This window comes from Geotrypetes seraphini, chromosome 19, assembly GCF_902459505.1.
Source record: "Geotrypetes seraphini chromosome 19, aGeoSer1.1, whole genome shotgun sequence".
Classification (NCBI taxonomy): Eukaryota; Metazoa; Chordata; class Amphibia; order Gymnophiona; family Dermophiidae; genus Geotrypetes; species Geotrypetes seraphini.
In genome coordinates, this window is record NC_047102.1 from 32659118 (window position 1) to 32676457 (window position 17340).

A 17340-nucleotide genomic window follows, 5' to 3' on the forward strand; every position below is an offset into this window, starting at 1 on the left:
TGTCAGTACAGAAGGGTTTTGGTGGGCACATACTTTCCACAAGTATACTAGTTAGGGTGGGATAAGGGCCTAAACCCTTTCTCTAGGGACCACAGCACTACCAGATTCCAGACACTGGCTTGCTGCTCTACTAGGACTGGCTTTAATATCTGCAGCTATCATAGAGAGAGGTATGTACTGTCTCTTTCACATCTTTGGGGGGGGAGGGATCAGTGGCCACTGGGGGAATGTAGGAGGGTCATGCCTTCATACCTCCTGTGATTATCTGGTCAGTTTGGGCACCTTTTTGGCACTTATTCATTTTTAAAATAGATCTAGCCCCAAATGTCTAAATGGTGTCCTGGATGTTTTGTAAAATGTTTGATTATAGCTTCAAAATGTCCAAGTCCTAAGCCCATCCAAAAGACACCCAATGAAATTTAGACACACTGCTGAGAAACGGCATGGAAAATCATCTAGAAAGTACATTTGAAAATGGTGATTTGGACGTTTTGGCAATACAAATGTCCAAATGCCACTTTATGACATCTTTTGTGCATTTTTCTTTTTCAAAAGTGAGTCCCTTAGCCAGTTAGATGAAAGCCTTATAAAACTGACCTGGCTAACCAGTTTGAGCCAGCTTAGCAATGTGCACTGAAGAGGAGGGGCACATAATTATGGTATCGGCCTAGAGAGGTTTAGGAGTTAGGCCTGCACCTAGTCTTTACACAGAAGCTGAATACCTTTCACCTCTGAAATTCAGAGCCTGAGCCTGAAGCTGGACAATCCTCTAGCTCACATCTGTTCCTACAGTGTCTTATCAGTAACGAACTGAAGTGAGATAACTGGGACTTGTTATCACCATGTCTAAAGGATATTTCTGGAAGATGCTCAGGTCAAGAGGTCAGAACAGGAGGCACAGAAAACATCATCTTCCCAGATAGGAACCAAATTCAAAAGACTATAATGATGAACTCTCAAGAGGGTTCATGGTTCCTGGCAACCACTCTCCAAGGGACCTCATTCTGGGGGCTGCTTGAAAAAGACTCTAAGAAGGGGGCATGCTGCTGGTTGCTGATCCTGGCTGCTATCCTTCGAGCATGTGACAAGCTTGAAGAAGTGTCAGACCCAGACTACAGCTGGTCAACGCCAGGCTTCCTCCTGAACACCCGCAGCATTTCTGCAACCTAAGAGGCATCTCTCCCACACAGACCATGTTGGGCAGCATCCCTGTGTTCCTGCATCCGGGAGAGAGTCCAAGCTGGCTGAGGGAGGACATTCCCTGTGTGCACAGGTCATATAAAGCCTTCTTTGTAATAGTGGGAAGTAGTTAGGAGGCCTAATTATTAGCCTGTAGGATAAACATGTGTTTGCTTTCCAGATACTCCACAACAATAGTGGGTAACTTATGCCTTATGCATTCTAGTCTATCCATATACCAGACTCTCTCAAACCTAAGTATTATTTGACACTTGCGCTATAAATAAATTCTCTATTTTGCTAATACTGAGCCTGATCTATTTGCTTGTCAGTACAGGGCATGGGGGATTTGGATTGGGATTGATTTTAGGAATACAGATATCTCCTCTTTTGAACAGGCTGCAACTACTTTAGAAAAAAAGAAAAAAAAACCCTTTCCCAAATACCACTCCTTTATCCTCCTACCCTGATGCCAATTACAAAAAAAATAATGTTCTTGTTCTCCAAAATACTGATCCCCCACTAAATTCCAAAGTGCGCTTCTAAAGCCCCCTTCCCTTTCAGCACTCCTCCTAGAATCTATTCTCACAGTTCCAGAAGGTTTCCCTATCATTTAACAGGAAGGACAGAACTACCAATCAAAAGGCTGCTGGCAGCCCCAAGCACTATATGAAGAGATCAGCTAACAGCTTCTTTAGTATGGCAAGTCTTATGCTCTTATGTTCTTAATAAAGCAAGAGTCAGTGCACTTCAGAAAAAGAATACTTACTCTCGTTTCTGTCCCCCCAGCTGGCTCCAGACTTCAACTACAAAGCCATCAAACTTCTCATTCTAGATAAATAAATGAAGAGTAAGTATAGATATCTTACACTGCTTCTTCTCTGAATATCTTGAAGTTGATGAGTAAGACTTTATAAGTGGTATACAATATTAATTCTCAATAGACTGGAAAATAGAATGAAAAACTAAAGGAACTCCATTGTAATACAGGAAAGAGAAAAAGAAAGGAAAGAACAAAGTAACTAAAATAGGGGTAAAATCAAAGCCTAAGGATAAATTAATAAAATCATATCAGAGCAAAGCAAATCAGATTCAATCTAAGTAAAACAGAGGATAGAGCCAGCAGTGGCATCATCCAGTTTATTCCAGGTGGGCTAATTGAAGGAAACAGCATTGGTAAATAAAAAGGTTTCCAAGTTAGCCTTGCATATAGTTAGGCAATTTGGTAATTAGTTGAGAGTCGCATGGTTTGAATTTACTGTCCTTGCAGATGCATACAGGATATACACCAAAGGTAGGGATGTTAGTCTGAGTCTGCTATGGTCTATTTATACTTATACAGGGCAATTTTGTCAGATTAATGATATATATTACGATGTACACACAGCGTGTGTGTGCAAATGCCAAAATTTCACCTAAGCACTATTTTGTAAATACTGTATATACATTTTTTACAGATAGACATATACAGAGTCTGGGCAGAGCATATACTATATTCCCACTTTACATTCAAAAAGATTGACATTTTAGAAAGGACAACCAGCTCAGAATATGGACATTCAAGTTTGTAAGTCACATATGGCTATCCATTTCTCATGTACGATTTTACAACAGATCTGCTCCCAATGCTCACTGAGTTCCTATGAGCGTTGGCAGCCAATTCAGCACGGCTCCCTGCGCTAAAAACTGCTATTGCAGTTTCATAAAAGAGGGGGTTAGTGTCTGTTCTATAACACATGCGAAATGGACATCCAAGTGTTGCCTGCATCCATTTACGAACTGAAATGCTCAAATTACAAAAGGGGAAAAACAAGGGACATGGACTTCTTTGTGGAAGGGAAAGAGTCATGTGGAAGTGTGGTCTAATAGTTAAAGCAGCCAATGAAGAACCAATGCAGAGAACCAGGGGTTGGTAGTTCAAATCCCACTGCAACTATTTGTAAGTTTATTCACATTTTTTTTTAACTGCGAGCCATCCAGGGACAGAAAGCACAGTTACTTACCGTAACAGGTGTTATCCAGGGACAGCAGGCAGCTATTCTCACATATGGGTGATGTCATCGATAGAGCCCAAATGCAGATGCCTCACAAGCAGACTTGCTTGAAGAAACCAGAAGTTTCGAGAAGACCGCACTGCGCATGCGCGAGTGCCTTCCCGCCCAGCGTAAGGCGCGTCTCCTCAGTTCAGACAAGCCAACCAGGGGAGGTGGGTGGGTTGTGAGAATAGCTGCCTGCTGTCCCTGGATAACACCTGTTACGGTAAGTAACTGTGCTTTCTGTCCCTGGATGGCTCGCAGTTAAAAAAAAATGTGAATAAACTTACAAATAGTTGCAGTGGGATTTGAATGTCCCAACTTATTTGGATCGAAGGAGACAAAAAGTTGAAGAGCAGTTCTATGTGGTTCGGTGCGTTCCAAATAGAAGGCCAAAGCACATTTATAGTCCAGAGTATGAAGAGCTACTTCTCCAGGATGAGAATGAGGCTTTGGAAAGAATACTGGAAGAACAATGGATTGGTTGAGATGAAATTCCGAGACCACTTTAGGGAGGAATTTAGGATCGGTACGAAGAACCACCTTGTCATGATGGAACACTTTGAAAGGTGGATCAGCAACTAAGGCTTACAGCTCACTGACTCGTTGAGAAGTGAGGGCTATGAGAAACACCGCTTTCCAAGTGAGATACTTCAGATGAGCCTTATCAATTGGTTCAAATGGAGGCTTCATCAGTTGAGAAAGGACAACATTTAGGTCCCAAACCACAGGAGGCGGTTTGAGAGGAGGTTTGACATTGAAAAGTCCTTTCATGAAATCTGGAAACCACCGGATGAGCAGAGAGGGGTTTCCCTTCAATAGGCTGATGGAAAGCCGCAATTGCACTGAGATGGACTCAGATCGATGTAGACTTGAGGCCAGAATTGGATAAGTGCAAAAGGTAGTCCAAAACAGAAGATAAGGAGGAATGCTGAGACTCTTTATGATGAGAAAAACACCACGTAGAAAAATTAGTCCATTTTTGGTGATAGCATTGTCTAGTGGTAGGCTTCCTAGAAGCTTCTAAAACATTTCTTACAGATTGAGAAAACTGAAGAGGGGTTTGTTGAGAGGTACCGAGCTGTCAGGTGTAGAGACCGCAGGTTGGGATGAAGCAGAGATCCTTGACTCTGTGTAAGCAGAGAAGGAAAAACTGGTAGAAGGTATGGCTCCCTGCTGCTGAGTTGAAGTAGAAGGGAGTACCAAGGTTGTCTGCCACTGAGGAGCAATTAGAATCATTGTGGCATGATCATTTTTCAACTTGACCAGAGTCTTGAGAATGAGAGGAAATGGAGAGAATGCATATAGGAAGAGATTTGTCCATTCCAGAAGAAAAGCATCTGCCTCGAGGCAATGAGGAGAGTATATCCTGGAGCAGAACTGAGGCAGTTTGTAGTTGTGGGGAGCTGCAAAGAGGTCTTTCTGAGGCGTTCCCCACTGAGAAAAAAATGTGATGAAGAGGCGAGGAATGGAGTGTCCATTCGTGAGGTTGCAGAAGATGACTCAAGTTGTCCACTAAGCAATTCTTCGCCCCTTGAATATAGACAGCTTTGAGGAAGGTGTTGTGGCGGATTGCCCAGTCCCAAATCTTTAGAGCTTTTTGACAAAGGGAGGCAGATCCCGTCCCTCCCTGTTTGCTGGCATAATATATGGCGACTTGGTTGTCCGTCCGAATGAGGACTAATTGGTTGTGAAGAAGATGTTGAAAAGCGTTGAGAGCTCTGAGTTCCGACAAATTGATATGACACTGACGATCCGTACTGGTCCAGAGGCCTTGAGTACGGAGACCATCGAGATGAGCACCCCAAGCGGAAGCTTAAGTGACTGCCGGAGGTTGAGGGAGATGCATGAATTCAAGGTACTCCTTAGAGTATTTGAAACCAGCATCTAATTGAAGATCCAAGTCAATAGCCATCTGACGAAGATGAGAAAGATAGCTGATCCGCCAATTCTTTGCCTCGAGAAGGACTTGAGGACGAGGAAGCCTGGGTCGAAGATGAAGCTTCGGCAGGAAAAAAGGCATCAAAAGAATATGGAGACTTGGACGAAGCAATAGAAACCACTGCATCCTCGAGGTTCGGAAGTGGAAACCTCGAGCGAGGAGTCGGCAGTCTAGTCGAAGTAGGAGTAGAGCGAGGCTTAGTTGAAGAGGGATATATTTTAGAATAAGAACTATGCCTGGAAGTATGCCTCGATGAAGGCTTCGATCGTCGGTGAGAACGATGTTTGAAAGCAGATCTTGAAGATCGAGGAGACTTCACCTCGGAGACAGAAGCAGCCGATGCCACCAAAGAATGGATAGGACTGGAGGCTGTAGATCGAAGCTCCAGAGGCTTGATGGAGGAACCTCGATGCACTCCCAAAGACTCTGCTCCTTGTATAGAGTGTGAGGATTCCTGCCGAGGCACTTGCAAAGATTCTGCTCCTTGCTCCACATGCCTGGATACCAGACCAGACACTTGCAGAGACTCTGCTCCCTGCAAAGAGTGTGTGAGTTCAGACTGAGGCAAAGGAAGCGGCTCGACCTCGTGGGAGTCTGCTGAATGCCCAGGCTGGATGAGAGGAAGAAGCTTCGGTCCCATATTAGTAAGGAACTGAATGAATTGCTTCTCCAACATGGTCTGGAAAGAAGCCGACAAGGATGGATCCGCGTCTGAAACCGGACCACCTGCTTTGGCTGGAGGCTCCACCGAGGCAGTGGAAATGTGCTTCGACTTGGAAGTCTTAGACACTTTAAGCACCGCTGGAACCTTCTGCTGAGCTATCTGACCTGAGGAAACAGGGGAAGATACAGCAGGTGTCATCGAAGAAAGAGCCACTGCAAATGACGAAGGTCTGATTGATGAGGCTCGAGATGGAAGCAGTAGAAGCAGGAGGAGTCTCGGTCGAAGGTGAGGCCGAGGGCGCCTTCGATGTTGAGGGATTGGAGGAAGAATCCATCCCGAACAGCTTCTCCACCAAAAGGTGACGACGTTTAAGGGCTTGAGGTTGAAGAGTAGCACAGCGCTCGCACGACTTTGGGTGATGTTCCGGCCTAAGGCACTTGAGCACCGACGGTGTGGGTCCGTAAGGGAAATCGCACGCTGGCCCTGGCTACACTTCTTGAAGTCCGTGACAGGCTGGGACATAGGAGGAAAAATAGCTGCAGCAAGATCAAAGCCCTTGGGCTGCGGCCAATGGATGGAAGATTGAAAAAAAAAATTTTTTTTAAAAACTAGAAATAAAAGAAATAAAGGAAGAACAGCGATTCGTGATGAAAAAAATACAAACCGCGGTTCATAGAAGGCACAAAGTAACAAAGTTAAACGCAGAGAGTCAAAGACGGACTTCTCGGCTCCGCGGAAAACTGAGAACTGAGGAGACGCGCCCTGCGTTGGGCGGGAAGGCACTCGCACATGCGCGGTGCGGTCGACAAAACTTCGAGTTTCTTCAAGCAAGTCTGCTTGCAAGCTTCCGCATCCGGCCTCCGCTGATGACATTACCCAAATGTGAAAATAGGCTGCCTGCTTGTCCTGGGATAACAAGTAATATGATAAACTTCACCCACTGTATAAGCTGCCTTCAAAGAAATTTCATACAAGATCCAACCAGATTTCAATAAGGTCTAAACTCATACTCCTCTCTCATAGTAGAAGTCATCATGAGAAAGCAAAGAAGTGGAGAGAGTTAGACTCCATCTTTTCTACATTGTTGTACCATATGCCTAGGACAAACTACCTGACTCAATACATCAGGCTCCGTCTCTGGCAGTAATAATAATAAAAACTTTATTTTTGTATACTGCAATACCACAAACAGTTCAGAGCGGTTTACAGGAGAAGAGACTGTACATATACAGCGATGATACAGAGAAATATTGTCAAGTATATTAGTAACCAATTTCAAATACAAGAGAGTACCGAGAGGGGATAAGTAAAAACCGTAGGAAATGAAGTATATTGCTATGTAGAGAGAGGAATGGGGGAAACAGGAACAGAAAGAGATACGGTTAGAGCTTCAATAGTCCCTCCCTTCCCTTCACCTTCAAGGGTGCTCTTCAGACTTTTTTCTTTCTGAGTGTCCGGATGCGGCAACATTCTCACAAGTCCCATGCAACTGCCCCAAATCTTCTCTGACGGAAAAAGGAAGTGCGTCAGAGGAGAAGCTTTGAGGCAGTCGCATGGGACTTGTGAGAATGTTGCCGCATCCGGACACTCAGAAAGAAAAAAGTCTGAAGAGCACCCGTGAAGGTGAGGGGAAGGGAGGGAGGTGTCTAGATGTAGGGAAGAGATGCCCTGATAGTTTTTTTAATTTTGCCGCTGGCAGGAGGGAACAAGTGCGCGCACAATTGTGAAGAGGGCTGGGAAGGGAAGCAACACGGCAGATACTTTAGTGAGGGGACAAGGCCATTCACCGATCCACAAGGCGGTGAATGGCCTTGTCCCTGTACCCGCAGCAACCAGGTTTTTTGTTCTCCCTTTTTCGGCGGGTTACCTGCGGCTAGCTGCGGGTAACAGTTACTGTGTAATTCTCTATGTCATATCATTCCCTTCTGTAATTCTTCCACCTGAGCACATTGTATTGATGCACCTTCTTGTCCAGGTGGTCTGTCTTGACTAGATTGTAACATTAAATGACAGCAGATAAAGACCTGTTCTGTGTTCATGGCTGACGCGCCAGGAGCAGGACCACAGAAGACAAACATGAATAGGGATGGAGGAGTGGTAGACCCTGATTGATTTTCAGAGGGTGGTGTTCGTCAGGAGCTAGCTAAGTTAAAGGTAGACAAAGCGATGGGGCCGGATGGTGTATATCCGAGGATGCTGAAGGAACTTATAGCTCCACTGACAGATGTTTTCAATGCTTCTCTAAAGTTGGGAGTGGTACCGGAGGACTGGAGAGGGGCAGATGTGATCCCTCTACACAAAAGTGGAAGTAAGGAAGAAATAGGGAATTACAGGCAAGTAAGTCCGACTTCTGTGGTAAGCAAACTAATGGAAACGCTTTTAAAACAGAGAATGGTGACGTTTCTGGAATCCGGTGGATTACAAGACCAAAGGCAGCATGGATTCACTAGAGGTAGGTCTTGTTAGACAAATTTGAGCAATTTATTTAACTGGGTGATCAGACAATTGGATAGAGGGAATGCACAAGATGTGGTATATTTAGATTTAGCAAAGCCTTTGACAGTGTTCCACACAGACGTCTAATAAATAAACTGAGTGTTTCAAGTTTCAAGTTTATTATTTCTCTTGATTAATCGCTTAATCAAATTCTAAGCGATGAACATTTTAAAATACATTCAATGAGAGACAAACAATACAAACTTTAAATAATAACATCGGGTAAATAACTAATACATGTTCTCATTACAAAAGGTAAGATAGGGTTTTGAAATACAATTGATTAAAGAAAAGCAAAACAAAGGAAAAGCACAATAGGGAAACATATAACGCTAAAACATAAAATAATAAAATCACTGGCCTTAAAATTATTGAATTAAATATTAAAAGCATCATTAAAAAGAAATGTTTTTAGATTACTTTTAAATTTTCCTAAATCCTGCTCCTTTCGTAAATAAATTGGAAGAGCGTTCCAAGTCTGTGGAGCAGTTACCGAAAAGATAAACTGCCGTCTGGTATTAATAATCTTCAATGAGGGAATGGTTAATAAGTTTTGCTCATTAGATCTTAAGGTTCTGCTTGGGTGATATGGTATTAATAGCTTGTATATGAATGCTGGAGTCTTATAGAAAAGAGACTTAAAGATAAGCAAACAAAGTTTATATGTTATCCGATGGATAACTGGAAGCCAATGTGCATTTTTTAAAAGGGATGTAACGTGATCAAATTTTTTGGATTTAGTGATGGGTTTTATGGAAACATTTTGGATAATTTGTAGGCGTTTAAGTTCGGTTAGTGATAGACCTTTAAAGAGAGCATTACAGTAGTCTAATTTAGAAATCACTAAAGAGTGAATAAGAATGTTTAACGATTTTGGACATAAAAATTTTGAGATAGATCGAATCCTACGTAATCTATAAAAGGTGGTTTTAACAGTATTACTGATATGATCATGGAAATTCAGTTTGGTGTCAAAAATCACTCATAAGATTTTTGTATTATTAACTATTTGTAGGGGAACATTTTTTATGGTGAGAGGAGCAATGAGAGTAGAATTTTCTTTCCATGGGAAGAGCATCATGTTTGTTTTTTTGATGTTAAGAGCCAGTTTATTTGTATTTAGCCATTGATGAACCTGGTCAAGTTTCTCACTGATCTCTCGGATATCAGATATTTTGTTGGTATCTATTGGATGCAGGAGCTGAATATCATCTGCATATGCAAAAACTTGAAAACCCACGGATTGACATAGGGTAATTAAAGGAGCAAGAAAAATATTAAATAATAACGGAGAGAGAATAGACCCTTGAGGAACCCCATAAGTAGTTGATGATGATTTAGATGATGAGTCTTTAAAGAGGACGGTGGAAGTGCGATCTGTTAAATAAGATATAAACCATTAAATAACTTGATCAGTGACACCAATGGATTGAAGTCTGTCTATAAGAAGATGATGATCAATCGTGTCGAAAGCCACAGAGAGATCAAGTGAGATTAACAAGGTCGTTTGATGGTGATCTAGGAAGTATTGAATAGACGTGGTCATACCTATCAATGCTAGTTCAGTACTATGGTGTTCTCTAAAACCAGTTTGATTGGGATGAAGAACATTGGTTTTTTCCACAAAATCTGAAATTTGATTGAAAACTATCTTTTCTGTCAGTTTTGCCAGAAAGGGAATATTGGCTCTCGGGATGGGCCCCAATGTGACAGGTGGGTCAAGAACTGGTTGAGTGGAAGACGACAGAGGCTAGTGGTTAATGGAGATCACACTGAGGAAAGGGATGTTACCAGTGGTGTGTTCTTGAGCCTGTTCTTTTTAACATTTTTATAAGCAATATTGCTGAAGGGCTATCACGTAAGATTTATCTCTTTGCAGATGATACCAAAATCACCCCAGATTGTGTGAATAATATGAAGAAAGACCTAGCAAAGCTCGGCAGCTAAAATTTAATGCTAAGAAATGCAAGGTCAGGCATTTGGGCTGCATAAACCTAAAGGAACGGTACAGTGTAGGGGGTGAAGAACTTATGTGCACGACAGAAAAGCGGGACTTTGGTGTGATTGTATGTGATGACCTTAAGGTGGTTAAACAGGTTGAAAAGGTGATGGCGAAAGCTAGAAGGATGCTAAGTTACATAGGGAGAGGTATGGCCAGTAGGAAAAAGAAGTAATTGATGCCCCTGTATAAGACTCAAAACCTCATTAAGAATATTGTGTACAATTCTGGAGACCACATCTTCAAAAAGATATAAAAAGGATGGAGTTGGTCCAGAGAAACGCTACTAAAATGGTGTGTGGTCTTCGTCATAAGGCGTATGGGAATAGATTTAAAATCTCAATTTGTATACTTTAGAGGAAAGGTGGAAGAAGGGAGATATTATAGAGATGTTTACCTACCTACATGCAAAATGCACATAAGTCAAGTGTCTTTCATTTTAAAGGAAGCTCTGCAATGAGAGGGCATAGGATGAAATTAAGAGGTAATAGGTTCAAGAGTAATCTAAAGAAATACATTTTTACAGAAAGGGTGGTAGATGCATGGAATAGTCTCCCGGAAGAAGTGGTGGAGATGGCGACTGTGTCTGAATTCAAGAAAGCGTGGGATAGGCATGTGGGATCTCTTAGAGAAAGGAAGAGATAATGGTTACTGCGGATGGGCATACTGGATGGGCTCTGCCATCATGTTTCTATGTTTCTATTAACAACAATTGTTGCAATCATCCTAAAGCATCAGAAGAAGCTTAACTGCATAGATGCTAAAGACTTGCCAAAAATTAGAAAGGCCACAGTAAAATAGGTGATTAATATTTAATAGTCTTCTAGCCTCTTTACAAATCTACTCCAGCTCCAAACCAGTGTTTTTCTTCTGTGATTCAGAAATAGTCTCACCTTTGCTGTTTGCACCATTGCACTGGAAAGCTCTTCTATCTCATCCTCACTGCCAAAAAGGCTCTCAAAATCTTGATAGGACCAGCCATCAAACAGAATTCGAGGCACTGGTGAGAAGTTAAAGTAAGAATCAGACAATGTTTTCCTTGTGGTTTGTGCATCTCTTGTAACATCTAGATCCCAGTTTAGCTAAACATGGTATTGGCTAGACATTTTAATATTATTATTTATATACCACTTATAACTGTAACATCTTCTAATTATTGTAAACTGCATAGAACTTCACGGTCCTGCGGTATATAAATTGTTATAATATTATTATATTATTATTATAGCCTAAGAGATATATATTCAGATACTCAACTAAATATATTCAGAGGTACAATCGCATCTAATCACAGGCAAAGTGTGGTTACAAACGTATTGCAAATAATATATAGCAGCAGGGATTCATTCATACCACAAAGACAGAAAGAACTGTTGACAAAATCATAAGAAAAAAATGGAGAAAAAATAAAGCTCAATTGTGGGTTGCTGGGACTACACAAGTGCTCTAAGCTCCCCACATCAACACAGGTTTATAAAAAAACTCCGTACAGATATAAATCGCTCTCATAGTAACATAGTAACATAGTGTCGAAATATAATGCGTCGAAATATAATCTCACTTTCAATGTATTAAGTATTTTCAATGACACCATTCAAAAATGTCCAAGAGAGAGATATACTTTCAGTATTTTCAATATTTGCAATGACAACATTCAAAAATGTCCAATAGAAAGGTAACTGAACCCCAAACTAACTAAACTGTGGCAATCAGCTCAGCTGTAAGTATTCAAGAACGGTTAAGCTGCGTAGCTTGTAAGACCAGAGTATTAATATCTCTAAGAAAATGTATCACTCATCTGGAGATGAAAAACTTCTTAGTCTTAGGCTTTCTGTTTCGCCTAAAGGCAGGCTACTTCAGGGGATCCATATTATTCAGGTTACTTCCACGCTTCTTAGCAACACTACAAAAAGCTAGCTTCTCTCAAAATGGACCTGGGACTGTGAGATGCGCCCGACTCATTCAAGAAGAGGAAGGAGCCGAGCGTCATGGCATCATCACGAAAACGTGATGTGTGATAGGCTAAACACCAGGATGAAAAAAAGAACACAAAATATGAAACGATAAACTGCATTTTCACAAAAAAGGTTGCCATTCATATACCGTATTCAAACCCTGAGGTTCTATAGTATGTAAACGGTTTATCCATTGTTGTTCTTTCTGCCATAACAACTTCCTTATGTCTCCTCTTCTCAAGGATGGAACTACTTTTTCAATAACCCAACATTTCAAATTTTCAAATTTATGCTCAAAATGTATTCAATGAGCAACTATGGGAGCTGTAACCTTTCGTGTATTCAAGCAGCTTTTATGCTCTGTTAATCTTATGGTAAAGCTGCGTGATGTCTGGCCCACATATAGAAGTTCACAGGGGCATTGCATTACATACACTATGTTGGACGATTGACATGTAGAAGTATGATGTAAAACATAATTTTTTCCGTCATTCGGGTTAATAAAACTGGAGATCATAGCCATTACCTTACAATTCGAACAATGTCCACAAGGACTATGTCCTAAAATAGTTTCCGTTCTGCTGGTATCAAATTTATCTTTAGAAGTATGGCATAACCAGTCACTCAGATTTCTATTCCTAGACTGGGGAAAAATAAATTCCTTATTTTCAAAACATGGAAGTGTTTTCAGTAATGGGAGATGTCTTTTATATCTCTTAATAATTTGTGAAGATGTGCGAGTTTGTTTGACTATGCATGGAATCAAATCTGTTTTTTCTTGAGATTTATTATAATCCAATAGAGTATCCCTAGGATTATGCAATGCCCGTTTCTTTGCTTTTCTAATTATTGCATAAGGATATTTCCTGGACAACAGTCTTTGTTCCAAAATTTTAGCCTCTTGAAGAAAGTTTTCTTTCGTATTACATATCTGCCGATATCTCAAAAATTGAGCAAAGGGGATGCTAGTCTTCAAGTGTGCAGGATGCATACTATCGAATCTCAATAAAGTATTTCTATCAGTATTTTTTCGAAAAATAGAAGTTACCAGATTATTTCCATTCCAATGCACTAATACATCCAAAAAACTAATTTTGTTCATACTGTGTGACATGGTGAATTTAATAGACTCATGACACTGATTTAATATCATGGTAAATTCTTGAAGTTGTTGCAAAGTGCCCACCCATATCGCAAATATGTTGTCTATAAAACGCCACCATTTAAGAATATATTGAAATTCTGCTAACTTGTAGATAAATGTTTCCTCAAACCAAGACATATATAAATTTGCTATAGTGGGGGCAAATGACGCACCCATAGCGATACCTGAAAGCTGTTTAAAGAATTTGCCATTAAAGATTAAATAATTATTCTTCAAAGCTATGGCACTTAATTCTTTTAAAAATTGTACAAAGGAGTTATCAGAATTAGATTGAGAATTCCATAACGTTTCCAAAACTTGAAGAGCCTCTTCTTGGGGTATGCTAGTATATAAAGAGCATACGTCAAATGTAACCAAAATGCAATCATATTTTGTGTTCTTTTTTTACATCCTGGTGTTTAGCCTATCACACATCACGTTTTCGTGATGATGTCATGACGCCCGGCTCCTTCCTCTTCTTGAATGAGTCGGGCGCGTCTCACAGTCCCAGGTCCATTTTGAGAGAAGCCAGCTTTTTGTTATGGAAAACCTTTCATACGCTGAAAGATTAGAGAAACTTGGGCTCTTTTCCCTAGAAAAGCGGAGACTTAGAGGGGACATGAAAGAGACTTATAAGATCATGAAGGGCATAGAGAAAGTAGAGAGGGACAGATTCTTCAAACTTTCAAAAACTACAAGAACGAGAGGGCATTCGGAAAAATTGAGAGGGGACAGATTCAGAACCAATGCTAGGAAGTTCTTCATCACCCAAAGGGTGGTGGAAACCTGGAATGCGTTTCCAGAGGGTGTGATAGGACAGAGTACGGTATTGGGATTCAAGAAGGGATTAGATATTTTCCTGAAGGAAAAGGGGATAGAGGGGTATAGATAGAGGATTACTATACAGGTCCTGGACCTGATGGGCCACCGCGTGAGCGGACTGCTGGGCATGATGAACCCCTGGTCTGATCCAGCAGAAGCACTGCTTATGTTCTTATGTATTAGGCTTACTTGTTTTTAATCCCTCCCTTTTGTTTATACATTTATATCTTACTTTTCTTTATATATCTTACTTTTCTTTAATCATTGTAGATCTCCCCTTTTTTCCACTCATACCCGTTTGTCTAATCGTGTATGTCATTGTTTTGTCTAATTTTGTATGTTTATTTTGTTAAAGTTATGTTTAATTGTATTATCTGTTTTTACCCTATTTTAAAATGTATAACCACCTTGAAATAAATGATAAGGTGGTATATCAAATTTTTTATAAACTTAAAACTTGAAACCAAAATCAAGCAATCCTCCTTCAATGTGACATATTCACTGTCTTCAACACAACTGACCACCAACTATTAAGTTTCAAGTTTTAATTTATTTGATGTATCGCTTATTACAAACTAAGCGATTAACAAAATATAACAAACATTGTTAAATTATATATTATTGAACATTAAAGGGGTAAAATTAACAATATATTAATACTACTTTAACAGAAAGGGAATTGGACACACAAAACAATATAAACATACTATGACACATATGGAATGAACATGAGGGCAAAAAGTTACAACAATATTGTTTCCCTAAAGGGAGAGAAAGTGGTCTGAGAGGGGAGGGAGGAAACATTTAGGAAGGGATTGAAAGTTCTAAAATAGAAATTAGCAATGAAGTGAATTTAGAGGTCAAAAGAGATTTTAAAAAGAAATGATTTTAAATTAGTTTTAAATTGATTTAAATTTTTATTATTTCTGATATATAGAGGAAGAGTATTCCAAGTAAGAGGAGCCACTACAGAGAAAATGTCATGGCGTTTTGTCCCTACTATTTTTAAAGAGGGAACCATTAATAATTCTTGGGTTTCAGATCGTATTACTAGCCAAACTCAATGAAACAGGCATTGCAGAAACCATCCTGAAATAGTTTAAAGACATCCTACAAAACAGACAATATCTTGTCTACAAAGATGAAGCATTTTCAAAAATCTAGCAAACGTTCTATGTCATACTGCAAGGATCACTTTTCCTCTATAACCTCTTCATGAGCTTACTAAGCCTTATCAAATTTGACAACAATGAATGCATGTTCTGATACACAGATTATATTCTTCTACTCATCCTAATTAATTGTGACTCTAATAATGCAATACTGGTAATAACATAGATCAATCACTTAAAACCAGCTTGCAATTATATCACCATTCACCAAATTGTGCAAACCCTTCCATTTGTTTGACAATATTCTTCACACAGCTTTGTAGTCAAATAATTACACTAACTTCCAATAGGTTCTCAAGCAGTGTTTCTAGAGCCGTCAGAAGCGGCACCCCAAATACTCAAAGTATAAGTTTCTGGGGCTTTGTTTGCCGCTGGGGCTTCCTCATAGGCTCATACACCACCAGGTGACTATATTATTTTCATTTATTTTCAACATCCAGCTATCCAGCTTGAATAAATAATTTTATGAAAGTTTATCTTTAAAGTCCTGGTTCAAACTTAACTGACGCTGGATAGCTGGAAGCTAGATGTTTAAAGTATAACTTAATGAAAATAAATGAAAATAATATAGTCACCTGGTGGTGTATGAGCCTATGAGGAAGCACCAGCGACAAACAAAACCTCAGTAACATATACCTTGTGTATTTGGGGTGCCGCACAGTGGTCTAAGCTGAAAGGAGTAATAAAAATGGCTACAGAACTTTATGTGAAGCAAATAAATAAAAACAAGAGAAAAAGGAAACTGATATAGTTCTCCACACTAGTGGTGGAGAAAATAAAGGCAAAAGAGTTGGCATTCCTGAAATATAAAAAGAAGAAGAGTACAGAAAGGACTACCAGATGAAACTGAAAGAAGCCAAGAGGGAGATACCCTGGCGAAAGTGCAGGCGGAAGAGCAAATGGCTAAAAATGTAAAAAAGGGAGACTAAAATTTTTTCAGATATACACTTCTCCCTCGTCATTCGCGGGGGATACGGGCAGAGCCGGACAGCGAATGCCGAAAAACCGCGATTATCCAGCTCTGACCCACCCCCACCTCCGTGCCGCATTCCCAGCCTTACCTGATGGTCTAGAGGGTTTTTGAGGCAGGAGCGATCTTCCTACGATCCTGTCCTGTGCAGATCGCCATCAGGAAATGGCTGTAGGGAGTTCCCGACGTAGTCTCGAGTACTCTTGGGTGAATGCCGTCCGGACCTGGCGATTTGTCGCACTTTAGCCTGTCTATCTGCCTGAGGACATCTATCCTGCTCACCTCTAGTTGGACCAGATTTTCATCCTGATCTCTTCTTCCGATATCCTCGGGTTCCGGAATGTTGGTTGTGTCCTCCATAGTGAAAACTGACGTGAAGAACTCATTTAACCTGTCCGCTATCTCCTTTTCCTCTTATACCACTCCCTTTCTGTCTCCATCATCCAAGGGTCCTACTTCCTCCCTAGCTGGTTGCTTCCCGTTGACATACCTGAAGAATGATTTGAAGTTTGTTGCTTCCCCTGCCAGTCTTTCTTCATATTCTCTTTTTGCTTTCCTAACCACTCGGTGATACTCCTTTTGGTGTCTTTTATGCTCCTTTTGGTTGTCTTCTGTCTGGTCCTTTTTCCATTGTTTAAATGATGCCTTCTTATCGCTTATTGCCTTTTTCACTGCATTTGTTATCCACACTAGGTTTTTTGTTCTATTTTTCTTGCACCCTTTCCTGAACTTGGGGACGCACAGGTTCTGTGCTTCGTGCACCGTGCCCTTGTGTAGGGTCCAGGCCTTTTCTACGGACTCTATCTTCCTTGTGGTATCGATGAGTTTCTTTCCCACCATTTTCCTCATGGCATCATAATTCCCTTTTTTGAAGTTGAGTGCTGTCGTTGTGGTTCTTTTCACCTTTGATGGTCCAATTTCTAGCCTGTACTGGATCGTGTTGTGATCGCTGTTTCCTAGTGGG

At 40.6% G+C, this 17340-nt stretch overlaps 2 protein-coding genes across 4 annotated transcripts in view; both read right to left on the bottom strand.

Annotated features, from left to right (window-relative positions):
- Positions 1-17340, bottom strand: part of LOC117352133 — a 1164809-nt gene that overhangs the window by 316737 nt on the left and 830732 nt on the right. The gene's annotated exons all lie outside the window — the stretch shown is intronic.
- CHID1 (chitinase domain containing 1) overlaps positions 1-17340 on the bottom strand; it is a 218371-nt gene that overhangs the window by 173995 nt on the left and 27036 nt on the right. For all 3 annotated transcript variants that reach the window (XR_004537584.1, XR_004537585.1, XM_033928275.1), the window contains exons 6-7: positions 11207-11313; positions 1949-2010 (exon numbers count right to left, since the gene is read on the bottom strand). Coding sequence is in view for 1 of the 3 variants with exons in the window: in XM_033928275.1 (XP_033784166.1) it covers positions 1949-2010; positions 11207-11313 (169 nt within the window). In the remaining 2 variants the exon portion in view is untranslated. The remainder of the gene's footprint in view (positions 1-1948; positions 2011-11206; positions 11314-17340) is intronic.